The 17,860-nt window shown below is 44.3% G+C and overlaps 1 protein-coding gene across 1 annotated transcript in view; it reads left to right on the forward strand.

The window, feature by feature from the left end:
* NEGR1 (neuronal growth regulator 1) overlaps window positions 1-17,860 on the forward strand; it is a 2,727,005-nt gene that overhangs the window by 2,642,478 nt on the left and 66,667 nt on the right. The window contains exon 7 of the mRNA XM_069642755.1: window positions 8,783-8,824. Coding sequence (XP_069498856.1) covers window positions 8,783-8,824 — 42 coding nt within the window. The remainder of the gene's footprint in view (window positions 1-8,782; window positions 8,825-17,860) is intronic.

Below are 17,860 nucleotides of genomic sequence, written 5' to 3' on the forward strand. Positions count from 1 at the left end.
TTATTGAATTTAGACGAGAACGTTGAAGGTTGTTGGAGGAACAGGTTGGAATAGAAAAGAACCAGTGCCATTGAGGGGAGGATGGCAGATAAAAACTAGAGCATGATACAATGACAATTATCCAGAGAAGGCAAGAGGAGGACACATGCCAGCTATTAAGAGCAGGAATGTTCAGGTGGACCAGTTCAGTCCACATCAGCTTTCAGAGGTGGGCGGGGGTAAGAAAGCACACAGACTTTCCAAGTGTTAGGGAGGATACAACATGGATAATTAGGAATGGAATGCCCCGAAACCAGGGCAACAGTTAAAAGAGAGACCAGAGAGGCTGAGGTTTCACAAACTCCAACAACCTCGGACCTGAAGACAAAGGAAAAGGGAATTTGCTAGCATGTAGATTAGGCCCAGTGACAGACCCAACCAAGAGTTTTAAGATTTATTTTTGTTTGCTCACTATGCTTTTTCTAACATAATGCATTTTATCTTGGAACATTTCCAATGTTTGATTTACACTCTTAACTTCCAAAGAGTACATGGAAGACATAAAGGAACATTGCACCTTGCAAAACGGAATACTACTTTAATTGTTCAATTCCCCTTAAAACTTAAAGCCACTCTCATAAGTCACTTTCATCCAAAACATGATATCTCGTTTTGGGTTTACATGTTTCAAACACCTGTTGCAACTCATTCTGCTTGCATTGTGTAATAGCTTGGCACATTCTTTGACCCTAGAAACAGCAATATGTGTTAGCACAAAGATGGGGAATACACTCATTATTGAGGGGGCTGCAAAGACCTGAAACACCTCTAAGAGGAGATCACTTTTGTGTGGGATTATGTCGAACAAAAGTGATACTGTAATTTGTGATGAAGTCCCCTGCCTGTCCATTTGGATGAATGATGGTGGAGTCATGAGACCCACACGCTGTGGATGGAAAAGTGATGCTGAGAGAGGCAGTCTGGAGAGGATGCACTTGATCACCCCAACACAACCCACTTGTGTAGAAGGGGTTTGTCAAATTATGCCTGTAATTGTTCCAGTTCCATTAAGGGATCTTGGTGCCATATAATTCACTATGCACACTCTCACTCATGCCAGGGACCATAAAGTATATCTCACTCCTCTCCCTATATTATTACAACCCCCATCTGTCCCTAGTAAGCTAAAGGTTACTGGTGTAGAGGTACAGGAAGTGTAGGAGCCAGACACTGTTTTTAAACATATAGCTTACTAAATTGAAAGCACAATGGAGAACACTCTTTTCAGCAGTCTCAGACTCATGAATAGGAGAATGGGAGAATGCAAGCAGATCTATGGAGCACATAGCTTAGTGCACTCAGTTCTCTTTGTGATAAATGCAAGATGCAGCAAGTCCATTTGTTGGCTTGGTCTGCAGAGGCACACGTAAGGGGGCCAGGGTTCAGCAACAGAGAAACCTTCATTACAAGGAAGAGAAAAGGAATCCTATTAGACAAAGTAGGTCATTAATGGTGGGATTAGTCCCCTAAAAAAGGAAGGGACTATGCAAAAATGTTGTGGGCAGTCAGAGAAATTAGAAGCATGTAGGGGGGATTAAGGAGTGACTGAATAGTGGATCAGGGGGCTGGTGGAAAGCTATTAAGGAGTAGCAAGTGGTTGATGTCTGAGGCAACTGATGGGAGGAGATTGAATTGGAGGGGGTGTATAATTTGGGAAAGGAGGTAAAGAAGAAGTCAGGGTGTCAAGGGAAGTGTGGAAGAGGTTAAGGATTGAATGGAGGTGGTGAATTGCAGGACGTACGAGGGGTATTTGAAGCAGAATAAGGGGTTGATGAGGAGGAACACTAGGAAGAGTGAGGAAGGTGTGACAGTGAATAAACATGTGGTGAGGGAGAACATCAGGAGGAATAAAAAGGAGGTGGAGAAGAGTCAAACACACACAGAGGCGAGGAGGAGTACATTCAAGAATCATTTTAGAAATATTGTGAGAGAGAATAGAGGCAGGAGACTAGAGCAGAAGACCTTATAGATGTAGAACAAGCACAGACTTGCACCAAAACTGAAGGAAGGTTGTGAATGGAGGATGGGGGTACAGGTGGTACAAGTCCATTGTCAAAGCATTGAGGAGGTCACTGGAGAAGGCATCCAGGGAATGAGAGAAGATCTAAGGATCAACTGCAAGAAAGTGGTCCTAGTAGGAATGAGATGAAGACATCTCAGAATGGTGAGAAAGCAGAGGAAGACGGTTGTGTGGGAATCACAGACAGGTCCAAAAAAGAAAAGGGAGGACTATTATAGCACACGAAGCCTCCTCACACATTTAGGTAGCATGCATGCTTTATGGAAAGTCTAGCCAGGAGATTGTCAGTCACCCCTGTTGCTGGCTGTGGCATTCGTATACTGACCATATCCACTGAAAGCCCTGAGGTGAATTGCAAGGCCATAGGGGAACCAAACAACCAGGCATGAAGAAGATGACTGCTATAAAAAAAAAACAGGAGATCATAAAGAAGTTCAGGGACACTAAACCCTCCTAGAATGTGAGTTACGTAAGTATCGCTGTGATGGCATCCCAAAGTGAGAGACTGCAATTTAACCATAGAACTTTGAATTACCCAAAGACTCTATTATTCAGTAGAACCACATGGAAACTGAATCTACCCTGTGTTTTATGAATTTGTAAACATTTTTTAAAATCAGTGTACCTTATGAGCTTTAGTCCCACCTAGAGTCGTTTCTTATAGTTATATTTTTTTTATTATAATGCAATAAGTAAATGGTTTGTATTTATTTAGTGCTCCATCTGAGAATGTGTCATCAGTTATTGCCAGACCACCCTCCAAAATGCTTACTTCACATATTTGGTAGAGGGCTGGTAGAACCTGTAAGGAAATGCCTTCCAGCCACCTTTAAATAAAAGAGCTTGACACAGCAGATAACAAAGATGAAAACACAATGCGTATAGTTGATGTTCCCAGGGAGTCAAAAGGGGTGCATGAAGTGAGGGAAACTGTGTGAACGAAATGCATTCATTAGATTCAACACATAAGAGGATTGTTATCTATTCTTGACTCTGCCATAATGTATATTGAGTGTTTAAGTGTACATGGTCATCAAACTGATATTATTATATTAAGTTTGGCAGATGGTATTTTGGCCAATTGGTTGCTTGCAAATCATTTCATTCATACCTCCCTTTGGTTCTAACATTCAGTTTAAGGATCCAAGACATTTCCTTCTTAGAAGTCCACTCTGCCTTTCAGTTCTAGTTCTTAGCTATCCTACTTTATTGGATACTAATGGGGAGTGTGCAGGGTTCAGATTTAAAGGATTTGAAATGATGGTTGGACCAACTCTCAACACCGCAGCCATTTTATGCATCCCTGGAAACCTTGCTGGCATGAAAATCAAGGCTAGGAATCATGTTCTGAAATGTAGCAAGATATTTAGCTAAAATTCACGATACTGACTGGTATTTCTTCTTGTTAGAGCCCAACTAAAATTGCTTCCAGATGACTTGGTAAACAGAGTTACATGAGGGTTCATGTTCCTACTGCAAAGTGCCTTCATGTTCACCCTGGTGGCAGGTTTTTAATAAGGGTAGCTGCTGAGTGTAATGTGTCCCCTAAATAATAGATTACAACTTCCAGGATGTCCAAAATATAATGTTGTGTTATGTTACATGAATTTCTAAAGTGCACGGTCACCCTAAGGTATCTTGGCGCTGGAGGGCTCGGCAGATGGTTATGTCCAAACAACCCTTCTCCACATGGAACAGATATGTCTTTATGGCCTTTCTGAAGGCCATGTGATTGGATAATCTCTTTATGGCCAGCAGGAGCTCGTTCCATATCATCGCAGCTGCTATGGAAAAGTCTTGTCCTCCGAGCCGCATACGACAATAGGCAGGCACCGAAAGCAGATCAGCAAATGCAGATTGCAGCCGTTGATTCGGAAGATAGCGAGTTATCTTCGCTTGGAGAAATTCTGCATCCATAGGGTGCAATGCTCAGTGAACAATGCATTGGGTTACCGGAAGCCAGTGAAGGTTCCGGACACTGGGGAAATATGGGAACTTTAGGGCGTACCAGTGGCCACACAAGCTGCTAAGTTTTGTAATAATTTTTTTTTTTTTTTTTTTTTTTTATTGTAATTTTTTTAGTTTTAAATCAAACTTTTATCACAACATTTTCCTTTACATTTGTTTAAAATCTTTTAAGAACATCAACTGTTACATTTCACTCTTCATCACCCAGGCTTAAGTTTCATTTGCCAAACAATCATCTAGAAAGTTTATTGTCGAGCAAGTTAGATGTATCGAACTTCCACCTAATATTCTTTGCCACCAATCGTCCATGTTATCATTTTTTGGCGCAAATTTCCCAAGATGGAATTTTCTCCTAAGCTTAAGCTCTGGGCATACTGTTATAAGATGTTTAGGTGTTTCAGTGTGTATTTTACAAAATCTGCATGCTTCATCTTTTGTTTTTACCATGTGACGTGCCACGAGCATTTGATTTGTTTTTATAGCATTTAATCTTAATTTCAAGAAGCCGTTCCGATGGTGTCTCGAGGGAAATCTCTGCAAATATTTGGGCACGTTATTTAATTTGTTTGTTAACTGACTTTTGTCCAAGGTGGATGAGAGATCTTTTAGTTTTTCTATATTTTTTATCCACAGCCATTGTTGTAGTTTTTTCTTTGCTATTTGTGGCTGATCGAGAAGTGTTTTGAGTGTGATGTCAGTTACATTCAAAATTTTCTCGAGCTTGTGTACCCATTTCTCAAGTAAATTGCTGGTCTTTGAATTGCCAGTTGTCATTAGTATTTTATATGCAGGTTCAGGGTTTGTGATCCGCATTTTTCTTAACATTGCGAGAGATTTCCATATAACGCAGCCATGCAGTTCTTCTAGGGCAAGTTCATGTCTTATTGCGATAGTTGAGATGTAATTAGGTAAGCATAACACTTTCCGCCAAAAAATGCCCTCCAGTTTTGTCCAAATTTCATAATCCAAGTTCCATATTGTTTCCGACCCATATGTAATTCCAGGAATTACTTTTTGAATATAAAATTGTCGTACTGGAAGCAGACTGAACTTTCCATACAAGCTGTTAATTTTTGCCCCTTGCAGAGAGAATGTTTTCATACGTTGTATCAGGTGTGTAATGCAATTGTTTTCACAAATTGACGTATTAATTAAGACTCCTAAGTATCGAATTTCTTTAACAACTTCTATTTTGTCGTCGTCAATCCTCCATGTAAAATCTCGGTTTTTCTTTCCTTTGGCTGGTCCAAATTTCATTATTTTGGTCTTGTTTACGTTGATTTTTAGTTCATTTTCCTTCATATAGTGATGTAGACCCTGAAGTAGATGTTGGAGCCCTATTTGTGTTTGATCCAGAAGGACTAGGTCATCTGCATAGGTTATACACCAGATTTGTTGGCCATTTATTTTCGGTGAGAAGCGATGGATCTTGTTCAGCGCATTTGGAATGTCGGCAATAAACAATTTAAATAGGACTGCAGCCAACGGACATCCTTGTTTCACCCCTCTGGTGGTATTTATGGCTTCGGTTAGATCTCCTTTGCCGTTTAATCTTACTCGAATCGAGGTTTTCGTGTGAAAAGCCATTATTGGGTGCAAAATGTTGGTTGGACATCCCCAATTTACAAGTTTTTTCCACAGAAGATCTCGATTAACTGTGTCGAAAGCCTGTTTCATATCTACAAATGCTATGTATAAATTAGTTTTTTTTGCCATGGTTTCTAGTTTTAGCAGATTTATTATGGTCAGATTAATATCTGTCCCCACTCCTTTTGTGAACCCAGTTTGACGGTGGTCCATTATACCTTTCTTAGTGGCCCATAAAGTGATCTTTTGTTGTAAGAATGTTGCCATTATTTTCCCCATTGTGTCAAGAAGGGCGATGGGTCGATAATTTGCTGGGTCAGCACGATCTCCCTTCTTGAACACTGGTATCACAATAGCTTCTGTCCAAGATTCCGGTAGTTGTTTCTGTTTCGCAATTCTTTCAAACAGAATCGCAATAAAGCTTGCCCATTCAGTTTTCTGAGCTTTTAATTGTGTGTTTTGTAATAATGATCACCCTCCCAGTTGGAATGAAGATTGGGTTGGCTAGTATCTACAGCCAATGACAGCATTTGTAGTAGAACATGTCTCTGAGTCCCAGAAGATACCCATGTGACCCCCTAGTTAAAAGATTATCTGAATGTACACTTTCAGCCTCCCCAAGCCTTCATGAAAGTTATCTTGATGGTGAAGATTGATATGTGGAATATTACTAGTGCCTGCCACCTCAGTGTACAGACCCCTTAGCTAAACTGTGTTCATTGTGTTTTCTTAAAATGCTGTGGCTAAGCCAATTTATCGGTCAAAAATCGAAAGCATTCAGCTTGCTTATATCCTGTGGAACTTAGTTAAGTGGACACTAGAACAGTGGTCTGTGACTAGTGGCTCTCCAAATATTTTGGACTCCTTCACCCTCCCATGATCCTTCACCATTGACTATGCTGAATAATTCTGATGAGAGCTGTAATGCAAAACTCCTGGAGATCCCAAGGTTGCAGAGCCATGTACTAGAAAAACATTTACAAGTCTGGAATTACTGGAGAGTAACCATGAGCCATTTGTTTGATCATTTACCCTTCCCATCGAATACACAGCCATTCATATGGAAAGTAGTTGCAATTTTGTGCAAATTGTATCATCTCACAGGAGAATAATCGTCCAACATTTACCATGAGACTGTTTTGCACGAATTTCAAATGCTGTCTTATGTATACTATGCTGAAATATTACTTGTTACTAAACCTCATCATGTTATTAGAAATGAAAACCTCACTGAGAAAACATCTTGGTTGAATGTCAGTTGTTACATGACTGACCATGACTATGTGCTTCAAAATCTGCATACTGATTATAATGCATATGTACACATGTACACATCGAGGTTGAAGCATGCCACTCTTATGTCTATTAACTATATGCTGGTATCAATGCTGCCACGTAGGAGGATTATCTCGAGGCACATGTGTAGTCCTCTGCTCAGATGACAGCTTGCCAGGTTCAGAGGCTGAGATAAATACGGAATTCACTGATCTCTCAGTGGGCTGGGAAAGCCCCAGACCAGGATAAGCTACCGAAGGAGCTATTTCTGAGTGAGCTTGATATTTATTTCCCATACATTTCCCCCCTATTTAATGCAGTCGTATAGAGTAACCATATACTGCAGTGGTTTGAGGCAGAAATGGTTGCATCTATAACAAAGGGGAAAATTCAGAGACACGTAATTACCATTCAATATCCATGATTGGTGAAGTTTGAAAACATTGTCTAACGGTACTATTAAGTCGCTTTGACAAATGAATACCTCATTAACACACTGGATGAAACCTTTATTATTTATCACACAGGGATTCACTCTATTACATCCAATTATCAAACCCCACACAATGTGTGGTACAATATATTATTTGAAGGCACCTTGGGCAGTGAGGGAAGGTATAAAGTAAGCACCTCCTACTCAGTCTGTGCTTGCCCTGATATATATCTGAATGATGTCTAATAAATCCTTATGATTGCTTTTGTGATTTGCCTATTGTGTTGCATTATTGTGACTTCTTTCTTGCTATAACTGAATCAAAACAATTAGATATCAGACCGGCTGTGCAGGGGTTTTTAATATAAATCCCACAAAGGTCTTGCCCCATTCCCTCCATTACAATGGGCCTAGCTTTGGCGTTTTCAGAGATGGGTGTGTGCCTCCTTGTGGCATGCCTCCTGTGCTGATTAGCAACATAGATTGTTCTCACTGCAGCACTGACTGTGATCAGAATAATGTGAGACTGGCTGTCCCTGGTCCCCATAGTCCTGCTACATGATATGTCCCTTCCACCCACCACCCTTTCCGGGTTCTAGATATGTCTTGTCTGTGCCCCGCCTCCACCCCCACCATTCCACATGCATTCATCCTCTTCATGCCCCACTAGATCTACATGCTTTCCTCTGCTGTATTCCTTTCACCGGTACTGCTGCTCCATACGTCCCATTCCTGTTCCTGAGTGTTTTGTGCTGCTCCTCCTTTCCCTGCCTTCAAACTGGTTCCAGGATTCCCACTCATTCCTTGTCCTGCTCCTCGTTGGCCCCCAATTGTAGACTCTTTTAAAGATCCGCACTCGGCTTGGGGATCCGAGGTGGGGGGGTGATCTGCATTCCCTCTCTGCTCCTGCTTCTAGGATCCTCAATCCTCTGAGTTTGGTCACTCCACTGAGTACCTGCCTGCTTCCAAGAGCACCCCTCCTCTGGTCTGGCCCTTCACACTCCTCTCCATGCCCACACGTCTTGTGCTCCAATCTGGTCATCTTCCTGTAAGGCCGCAGGTGTAGCTGGATACATGTGGAATTGTGTGTGTGTCTGTTTGTGTGTGAGTGTGCGTGTGTGTGCGTAGTTGACTAGGTGTACGCACACAAATATATTATGTATATATGTGAAGAGTTGTTAATCAAAGTATAGTACGACAATGTTTTAAAAACTGTTTTAAATGAATGACTTGATTTAGTTAAGTAAGAATAAAGACATATGTAAGATTGAACGACAAAAATTAACAATTCACAGATCCACGTGTAGGTTTTGGGTGCAAAACAGCATATGTAGAATGAGCAAATGATGGTATAAATCGCAAGTGTATTCGTTGTAATTGTTTTCAGTCATACTTGGTGTAGTTATTGCACCTTTAAAATGAGTACATAACTAATGCAATTGTTTCTCCCCTTTTTGTAGAAATGTTTGAATCTACTACTTCTAGTCCTGGCACAAGCTCAGGTTAGTATCCACATACATAAAGGACGTATGTTTGGGTACTTTGCTCCATGCGTTAGACACTGTCATGATAGATATTATCTGTTACTCCTCTGGACTGTCATTGTGCTATACGTCCGGTTCCCATTCCTCAAGTCAAGCGGTGGTATCCGTTGAAACAATATTGCATATTAAATCTGCATCTACAATGCAGGCTATAGCTTTCACATGCCATGGTCTTGCTTTAAGTCTGCAGAGCTGGCTTTTCAATAATAGTTACCCAATGGCGTTCCCCTGGCTGTACACTTGCTCTGCTTCAAGTTGATTTCCTTTCTGAATTGCAAACTCAAGCTATTAGATCATGGACAAGCCTGCCAGAGAATTGTACTATGTTATGCTTAATTACTGATTCATTGCAAGCATTAGCATCAGGAGTGTGCTACCTGCTTTTAAGTAAGTATTACCGGATTTCACCAGCCTTGTAGGTGCTGGGAATGCACTTCACATTGATGGGCTGGTAAAAGGGATTGTCATTGTCAACTGCGTTATGTCAACACAAGTAAAAAGGTAAAGAGTTCTATCCTTGTTTGAGATTATTAGAATGCAGGTTGCACAGCAGTCGCTCATGTTGCTGCTGTTCCACTGAAACAAAAAAACATGACATGATCTGGAATGACCTGGCCACGCATTGCACATCCCCCTGCTCCTGTTCCAAACCGGCACAACTGAATGTTTTTGATTTCTGTGCATTTGAAGGTGCATACTGTTTCTGAATTTGCTATGAACACTCAAATGCACAGAAGTACCCCTTCGTAGGTGCAAATGTGCAGACGGGATGGTGCAGGACATCTGGCTGTGCTATGATGCGCACGTTCAGATGACCTTTGTGAATAGGGCACACTTTGTTTAGGTGTGAGTGAAGAGGTGGACTGGTGCTTCACACCTCTACCCCAAAGTGTTTAAGTGTGTGTTCGTTGCCAGATGAAACAGAGAGTTGATCACTTAAGATGGTTATTTACAGGAAAATGAAGTGTGCAATGATGAGAGACCCAAGTGACATTAATCATTATGTTATGGGAAAATCATGTGGTCACATCTGTAAAGGGGATAGCATGAAGACTTATTATTGCTAGGCAAGCACAGAGGATTCTGCATTTAGGCTCATAGCCTAAATGCAGAATCTAAAGAATAGGCTGATGGTTCTAGAGGGAGGTGGTTTTGATACTCTAACAGATGATTATGTCAAGGACAGTGTTTGGTATTTTCCGTTAATCTGTGCCATCAGAACACCTTTTATACATTAATCCTGTTTCCTCTGATCTCCTGTGAGAAAAATGTGCAAAATAAGATTATTTTGAGACTATAATTGACTGAAAGATCCAGACAGTGCAAGTAGTTAGGACCCTTTACCTGTTGCCGTTCTGACATGACTCTTAACTCTACTTCACAGATTCTTTCCACCATACCAAAAGGAGTGTGCTAGACTCCCCCCACATCCCACTAGGGGCCGTGGTTGGAATAGAGGTAGAGAAAAGCATATACCTGTCAGTGTGCATCAAAAGAGAGAATAGACAATAAACCCCTGCAGTAGGTTAGCCACATCCACTCATCAACAAGGGACTGATTTACTAATGCCCTGCAATTTATTGGGGATCTACTGTCCAAACCCCTACCAACCCATACCTCATCAAAACACGCACCATACACAGTAAAACAATATAAAGTACATACAGATGCACATATACGTATAACTGGATTCTTAATAATGAACACTCAATGAATGCTTTCACACTGGCCTGCAAAGTGAATTTATTTTTATTAAGAGAAATCCATTATATAAAAGCATTTCCACTAGTATTCTAACTACACATTACACTTGCAATAGGAAAAAGGTTATAAATAAAAAAAAAAACAGCTATCATTTTCTAGCCTATATGTCTGCACAAAATGAGTCACCCATCTCTAAGACACAATACCTACTAAAAGCAAATGCATGCTCATCAATTCTCACTATACAGTCTCATGAAATGAACTGCCTTATCAATACCTCTCTTCTTACCCAATGTGATATTTAAATGGGAAGAACTGGCTCTCATTCTCACGACAATCCTCTAATAGTAGAGGAAGATAGCTGAAAGCATAAGGCTTGGCACTGGCCTGCTGAGTTGAACAATCCAAGACAAATCCAAAAATGCAAATACAATGGCAAAAATCACCTATCAAAACCATCATGCTCTCTTTACAAAAAGCAGCAAAGAGGTTAAAACGCAAAAAAAAGACTTAACACATTTAGAGGGTAATTCATAGAATTACGCAGAAAAGTGTCGCAAGCGGCTGGCGCAGAGTGTCCGCGTGCGATTGACTGCGCCAGGCACGTGCGATAAAACCGATTTCCGCGCACAGCGTATTCATGGATTTCATGCTCCCAAACCAGCCGTGGCGCAGAGTATCGCAGCGACCCTGCAGCAGCGCCAGTAACGCCCCCAAGAACGCCCTCGCGCAAGGAAAAGCCAGCAAAATCGCTAAATCATCGCAAAGGGCTGCGCTAACTCTGGACCAGTTTACAGGGCAGCCAAACAAGGAACGCAAAGCGGGTAACGTGCATATCAGGGGTACACGTGAAGTCATACACGCGATTAGCCAGGGTACGTGTATTACAGGGGTACGCGGGAAGTTTAACACGCGATTGGCCAGGGTACGTGTATTACAGGGGTACGCGGGAAGTTTAACACGCGATTAGCCAGGGTAAGTGTATTACAGGGGTACACGTGAAGTCATACACGCGATTAGCCAGGGTACGTGTATTACATGGGTACGCGGGAAGTTTAACACGCGATTGGCCAGGGTACGTGTATTACAGGGGTACGCGGGAAGTTTAACACGCGATTAGCCAGGGTAAGTGTATTACAGGGGTACGCAGGAAGTTCAACACGCAATTAGCCAGGGTACGTGTATTACAGGGGTACGCGGGAAGTTTAACACGCGATTAGCCAGGGTAAGTGTATTACAGGGGTACGCGGGAAGTTCAACACGCAATTAGCCAGGGTACGTGTATTACAGGGGTACGCGGGAAGTTTAACACGCGATTGGCCAGGGTACGTGTATTACAGGGGTACGCGGGAAGTTTAACACGCGATTGGCCAGGGTACGTGTATTACAGGGGTACGCGGGAAGTTATACACGCGATTAGCCAGGGTACGTGTATTACAGGGGTACGCGGGAAGTTTAACACGCGATTGGCCAGGGTACGTGTATTACAGGGGTACGCGGGAAGTTATACACGCGATTAGCCAGGGTACGTGTATTACAGGGGTACGCGGGAAGTTTAACACGCGATTAGGCTGGGTGGGTCCTCACAGGTGTTCCCTGTACACCCTCCACGGCCCCTGCAGGCAGCCTACAAAACAGGGGACTACCCTGCACACCTGCTCATGTCCCCCTGCACCCCCACCCCCCCAGCAGTGCAGGGGCAGCCTCCACCAGGCCCCCACTCATGTCTCCCACCACCCCCACCCTCCCGCCACCAGGGGCAGCCTCCACCAGGCCCCCACCCATGTCTCCCACCACCCCCCGCCACCAGGGGCACTCTCCACCAAGCCCCCACCCATGTCTCCCACCACCCCCACCAGTGCAGGGGCACCCTCCACCAGGCCCCCACCCATGTCTCCCAACACCCCCACCCACCAGCACTGTGGGGCACGTGGCCAGCAGGCAGTCAGGCAGCAGCAGATGGCAGGTGGGAGCGTGCTCAGGGCTCTGGGGGGGCAGTAATTTCGCCTCCTGGCCAGGAGCGTGGTCTCTTGTGTGTGAACGCGTGGACAGCCTGATAGGTAGTGAAATCCCACACGTCAGCAAAGGCCCTTAGCGCGTAAACCCGTCAACAGCATATGCGCGCCTATAGTCACCTGCACGTGCAGGAAATTGTTGCGTGACACGTCCCAGTGTCAAAGCGTGTGATTGGTGAAAATGGATGTACACGTAGAAGTGACAAAGCGTGTGATTGGTGAAAATGGATCTACACGCAGGAGTGACAAAGCGTGTGATTGGTGAACGTACACGCTGCGTAAGTGACGCTGTACGTGTGGGCCTGTATATAAGGTACATGTAGAACACCATTTCCTTGTACGTGCTTTTCGTGGAGAGCGAGTGGGTGAAATCTGTACTTCTTGTCGTTTCACACGCGATTTACTTCACGGCGTTTCCAGTTCGTATTCCCTGTTACCTCTGACAGCTTTTTCTCTTTTTTCTCTTTTACTGGTTTACCTGGGCCTGTTCCCTCAAACAGTGTCCCCTTCTACTGTTGTCCTGTCTTCTCAGACAGCGTACACATCTTCTTTTGGCGGGGGTTTAGCCAGCCAAACGCGCTCATTCTTCACGCTCTTTTACCTGGCAGACGGTGAGTCACGCACGTATCCAACTTCTGTGCTTGCCCCGTGTGTTGCCTACCCCTTCAGAGGTCATTCTAGGCTGCGTGTGACACGCATACGTTCATTCTTGTGTTACTGGGTGCCACAGCGTAGTGCAGGTTTTTCTTTCTGCACACGTGGTCTAGGAGGGGTTGCGTGCACGTCATCTCCCTTTTTTGGGCCTCCTGTGCGTTGCGTGACCCGTCATCTTTCCCCAGGGGTTACAATCAGCCGTGCTAGAGCACTAGGGTACAATTACCATCTGGTACCCAACCCCTTTGACCCCCAATTGCCCAGGACAATTGTCTACAGCCACTCCCATACGCACATTAATATCAGTGCCATGGCTGGGAGGCGAGGATTCCGTAAGGGTGGCAAAGGTGGAAGAGCCACAAGTGGTGGCCGTGGTGGATCCGGTAGGGGACGTGGTCGTAACTTGCAGGGTGAGCCTGTCCCCCCATGTGTGGAGGACCAGTCAAGGGCACCCATCATCCACCCCCCTCCCCCCCCTCCCCCCCTCCCGTTGAGGCTGAAGTGGCTGACACCATCCATGCTCAGCCCTTGTTGGACCAGCCCATTGTGGCACCAGACCTGGCTGACTCCATGGCTGACTTCCAGGTCAGCAGGGCTACGACACGTGCGCTGGTGCACGTTGATGCCATCATGCCACGTGGATCTGGGGCAGCAAGGTCATCTGCTGCACCAAGGAGGCAGGGCGGAGTGGCTGCAGGGGCAGCTGCGTCTCCATCCACCCCAGCCCTCACACACCCAGCCAGGACAGTGTCGGTCCTAGTCCATGCTGCTGACATTCCCCCTGACACCATCACACTCGAGCCAATGCCTGCACCAACTCCCATGCTGAGTGTGCAATCCCACACTCCTGATACAGAGTCCACCAGGGCTCCTGCCCCTAGTGTCCAGAGCGGCGCAGGACACTCAGGATCACCACCACCTTCCAAGCGGAAGAGGAAGAGTGCTCGTCCGGCACAGGCTGATGCCCCAGACACGGCTACACAGTCCGGCCCGTCCAGGAACCCCAGCTTCACGGATGACGAACTGAATGCACTTGTCGAGTATGTGTCCGGACATGACAACGAGATGGTCATTGTTGCAGGATCCAAGACCACACCTGCACAACGCCAGGCACACTGGCAGACCGTTGCGGACATTGTAAGTGCCCTTGGAATCGTGAGGCGCACAGCCAATGATTGCTATAAGCGCTGGAATGACCTAAAGCGCAGGGCAAAGAGTAAGCTGGCCTCAAGTCATGCCGCAACTCTAGTGACTGGAGGTGGGTCTCCAGTAGTAGACATGGAACTCACTCCACATGAGTCAGTCGCTGGGACCTACGTCACGGAGGAACAGATCCAAGGCGTGGGAGATCTGGCTGATTACGAGGCATTGTCCGGTGAGTGCACATGCATGTGTGTGTCATACATGTGCATGGTGTGTGTGTGAGGGCTTCTGTTTGGGTGGCAGGAGAGAGTGTGTGCGCCTCAGTCGTATGGGTCAGCCATGTGCTTCATGCAATACTTCCTGCGCAGCTGCATTTGGCCATAGCAGTATCCCTTCTGCCAACAGTAGACATCTAGCACAACTGCACGCCAGTTGCCCTTGAAGTGTCACCTTGACACAACAGATTTGCTTATTTTTCACTGTTCATTCAGTCAGTTTGTTTGCATTCCACCACTTTCACTAGGCATGTCGCTGTCCACTAGTCACATGTCTGACATGGGTATGGTAAAGGGGAGTGACTTTGTTACCTGGATATCATTTGTACACACATGTCCCTGTGCAATTTGACCATTACAGACTGGCAGCTTCTAGTCCTGGCACAAGCTCAGGTTAGTATCCACATACATAAAGGACGTATGTTTGGGTACTTTGCTCCATGCGTTAGACACTGTCATGATAGATATTATCTGTTACTCCTCTGGACTGTCATTGTGCTATACGTCCGGTTCCCATTCCTCAAGTCAAGCGGTGGTATCCGTTGAAACAATATTGCATATTAAATCTGCATCTACAATGCAGGCTATAGCTTTCACATGCCATGGTCTTGCTTTAAGTCTGCAGAGCTGGCTTTTCAATAATAGTTACCCAATGGCGTTCCCCTGGCTGTACACTTGCTCTGCTTCAAGTTGATTTCCTTTCTGAATTGCAAACTCAAGCTATTAGATCATGGACAAGCCTGCCAGAGAATTGTACTATGTTATGCTTAATTACTGATTCATTGCAAGCATTAGCATCAGGAGTGTGCTACCTGCTTTTAAGTAAGTATTACCGGATTTCACCAGCCTTGTAGGTGCTGGGAATGCACTTCACATTGATGGGCTGGTAAAAGGGATTGTCATTGTCAACTGCGTTATGTCAACACAAGTAAAAAGGTAAAGAGTTCTATCCTTGTTTGAGATTATTAGAATGCAGGTTGCACAGCAGTCGCTCATGTTGCTGCTGTTCCACTGAAACAAAAAAACATGACATGATCTGGAATGACCTGGCCACGCATTGCACATCCCCCTGCTCCTGTTCCAAACCGGCACAACTGAATGTTTTTGATTTCTGTGCATTTGAAGGTGCATACTGTTTCTGAATTTGCTATGAACACTCAAATGCACAGAAGTACCCCTTCGTAGGTGCAAATGTGCAGACGGGATGGTGCAGGACATCTGGCTGTGCTATGATGCGCACGTTCAGATGACCTTTGTGAATAGGGCACACTTTGTTTAGGTGTGAGTGAAGAGGTGGACTGGTGCTTCACACCTCTACCCCAAAGTGTTTAAGTGTGTGTTCGTTGCCAGATGAAACAGAGAGTTGATCACTTAAGATGGTTATTTACAGGAAAATGAAGTGTGCAATGATGAGAGACCCAAGTGACATTAATCATTATGTTATGGGAAAATCATGTGGTCACATCTGTAAAGGGGATAGCATGAAGACTTATTATTGCTAGGCAAGCACAGAGGATTCTGCATTTAGGCTCATAGCCTAAATGCAGAATCTAAAGAATAGGCTGATGGTTCTAGAGGGAGGTGGTTTTGATACTCTAACAGATGATTATGTCAAGGACAGTGTTTGGTATTTTCCGTTAATCTGTGCCATCAGAACACCTTTTATACATTAATCCTGTTTCCTCTGATCTCCTGTGAGAAAAATGTGCAAAATAAGATTATTTTGAGACTATAATTGACTGAAAGATCCAGACAGTGCAAGTAGTTAGGACCCTTTACCTGTTGCCGTTCTGACATGACTCTTAACTCTACTTCACAGATTCTTTCCACCATACCAAAAGGAGTGTGCTAGACTCCCCCCACATCCCACTAGGGGCCGTGGTTGGAATAGAGGTAGAGAAAAGCATATACCTGTCAGTGTGCATCAAAAGAGAGAATAGACAATAAACCCCTGCAGTAGGTTAGCCACATCCACTCATCAACAAGGGACTGATTTACTAATGCCCTGCAATTTATTGGGGATCTACTGTCCAAACCCCTACCAACCCATACCTCATCAAAACACGCACCATACACAGTAAAACAATATAAAGTACATACAGATGCACATATACGTATAACTGGATTCTTAATAATGAACACTCAATGAATGCTTTCACACTGGCCTGCAAAGTGAATTTATTTTTATTAAGAGAAATCCATTATATAAAAGCATTTCCACTAGTATTCTAACTACACATTACACTTGCAATAGGAAAAAGGTTATAAATAAAAAAAAAAACAGCTATCATTTTCTAGCCTATATGTCTGCACAAAATGAGTCACCCATCTCTAAGACACAATACCTACTAAAAGCAAATGCATGCTCATCAATTCTCACTATACAGTCTCATGAAATGAACTGCCTTATCAATACCTCTCTTCTTACCCAATGTGATATTTAAATGGGAAGAACTGGCTCTCATTCTCACGACAATCCTCTAATAGTAGAGGAAGATAGCTGAAAGCATAAGGCTTGGCACTGGCCTGCTGAGTTGAACAATCCAAGACAAATCCAAAAATGCAAATACAATGGCAAAAATCACCTATCAAAACCATCATGCTCTCTTTACAAAAAGCAGCAAAGAGGTTAAAACGCAAAAAAAAGACTTAACACATTTAGAGGGTAATTCATAGAATTACGCAGAAAAGTGTCGCAAGCGGCTGGCGCAGAGTGTCCGCGTGCGATTGACTGCGCCAGGCACGTGCGATAAAACCGATTTCCGCGCACAGCGTATTCATGGATTTCATGCTCCCAAACCAGCCGTGGCGCAGAGTATCGCAGCGACCCTGCAGCAGCGCCAGTAACGCCCCCAAGAACGCCCTCGCGCAAGGAAAAGCCAGCAAAATCGCTAAATCATCGCAAAGGGCTGCGCTAACTCTGGACCAGTTTACAGGGCAGCCAAACAAGGAACGCAAAGCGGGTAACGTGCATATCAGGGGTACACGTGAAGTCATACACGCGATTAGCCAGGGTACGTGTATTACAGGGGTACGCGGGAAGTTTAACACGCGATTGGCCAGGGTACGTGTATTACAGGGGTACGCGGGAAGTTTAACACGCGATTAGCCAGGGTAAGTGTATTACAGGGGTACACGTGAAGTCATACACGCGATTAGCCAGGGTACGTGTATTACATGGGTACGCGGGAAGTTTAACACGC

The sequence above is a fragment of the Ambystoma mexicanum genome, chromosome 1q (genome assembly GCF_040938575.1).
Source record: "Ambystoma mexicanum isolate Mex_15411 chromosome 1q, UKY_AmexF1_1, whole genome shotgun sequence".
NCBI classification, from domain to species: Eukaryota; Metazoa; Chordata; class Amphibia; order Caudata; family Ambystomatidae; genus Ambystoma; species Ambystoma mexicanum.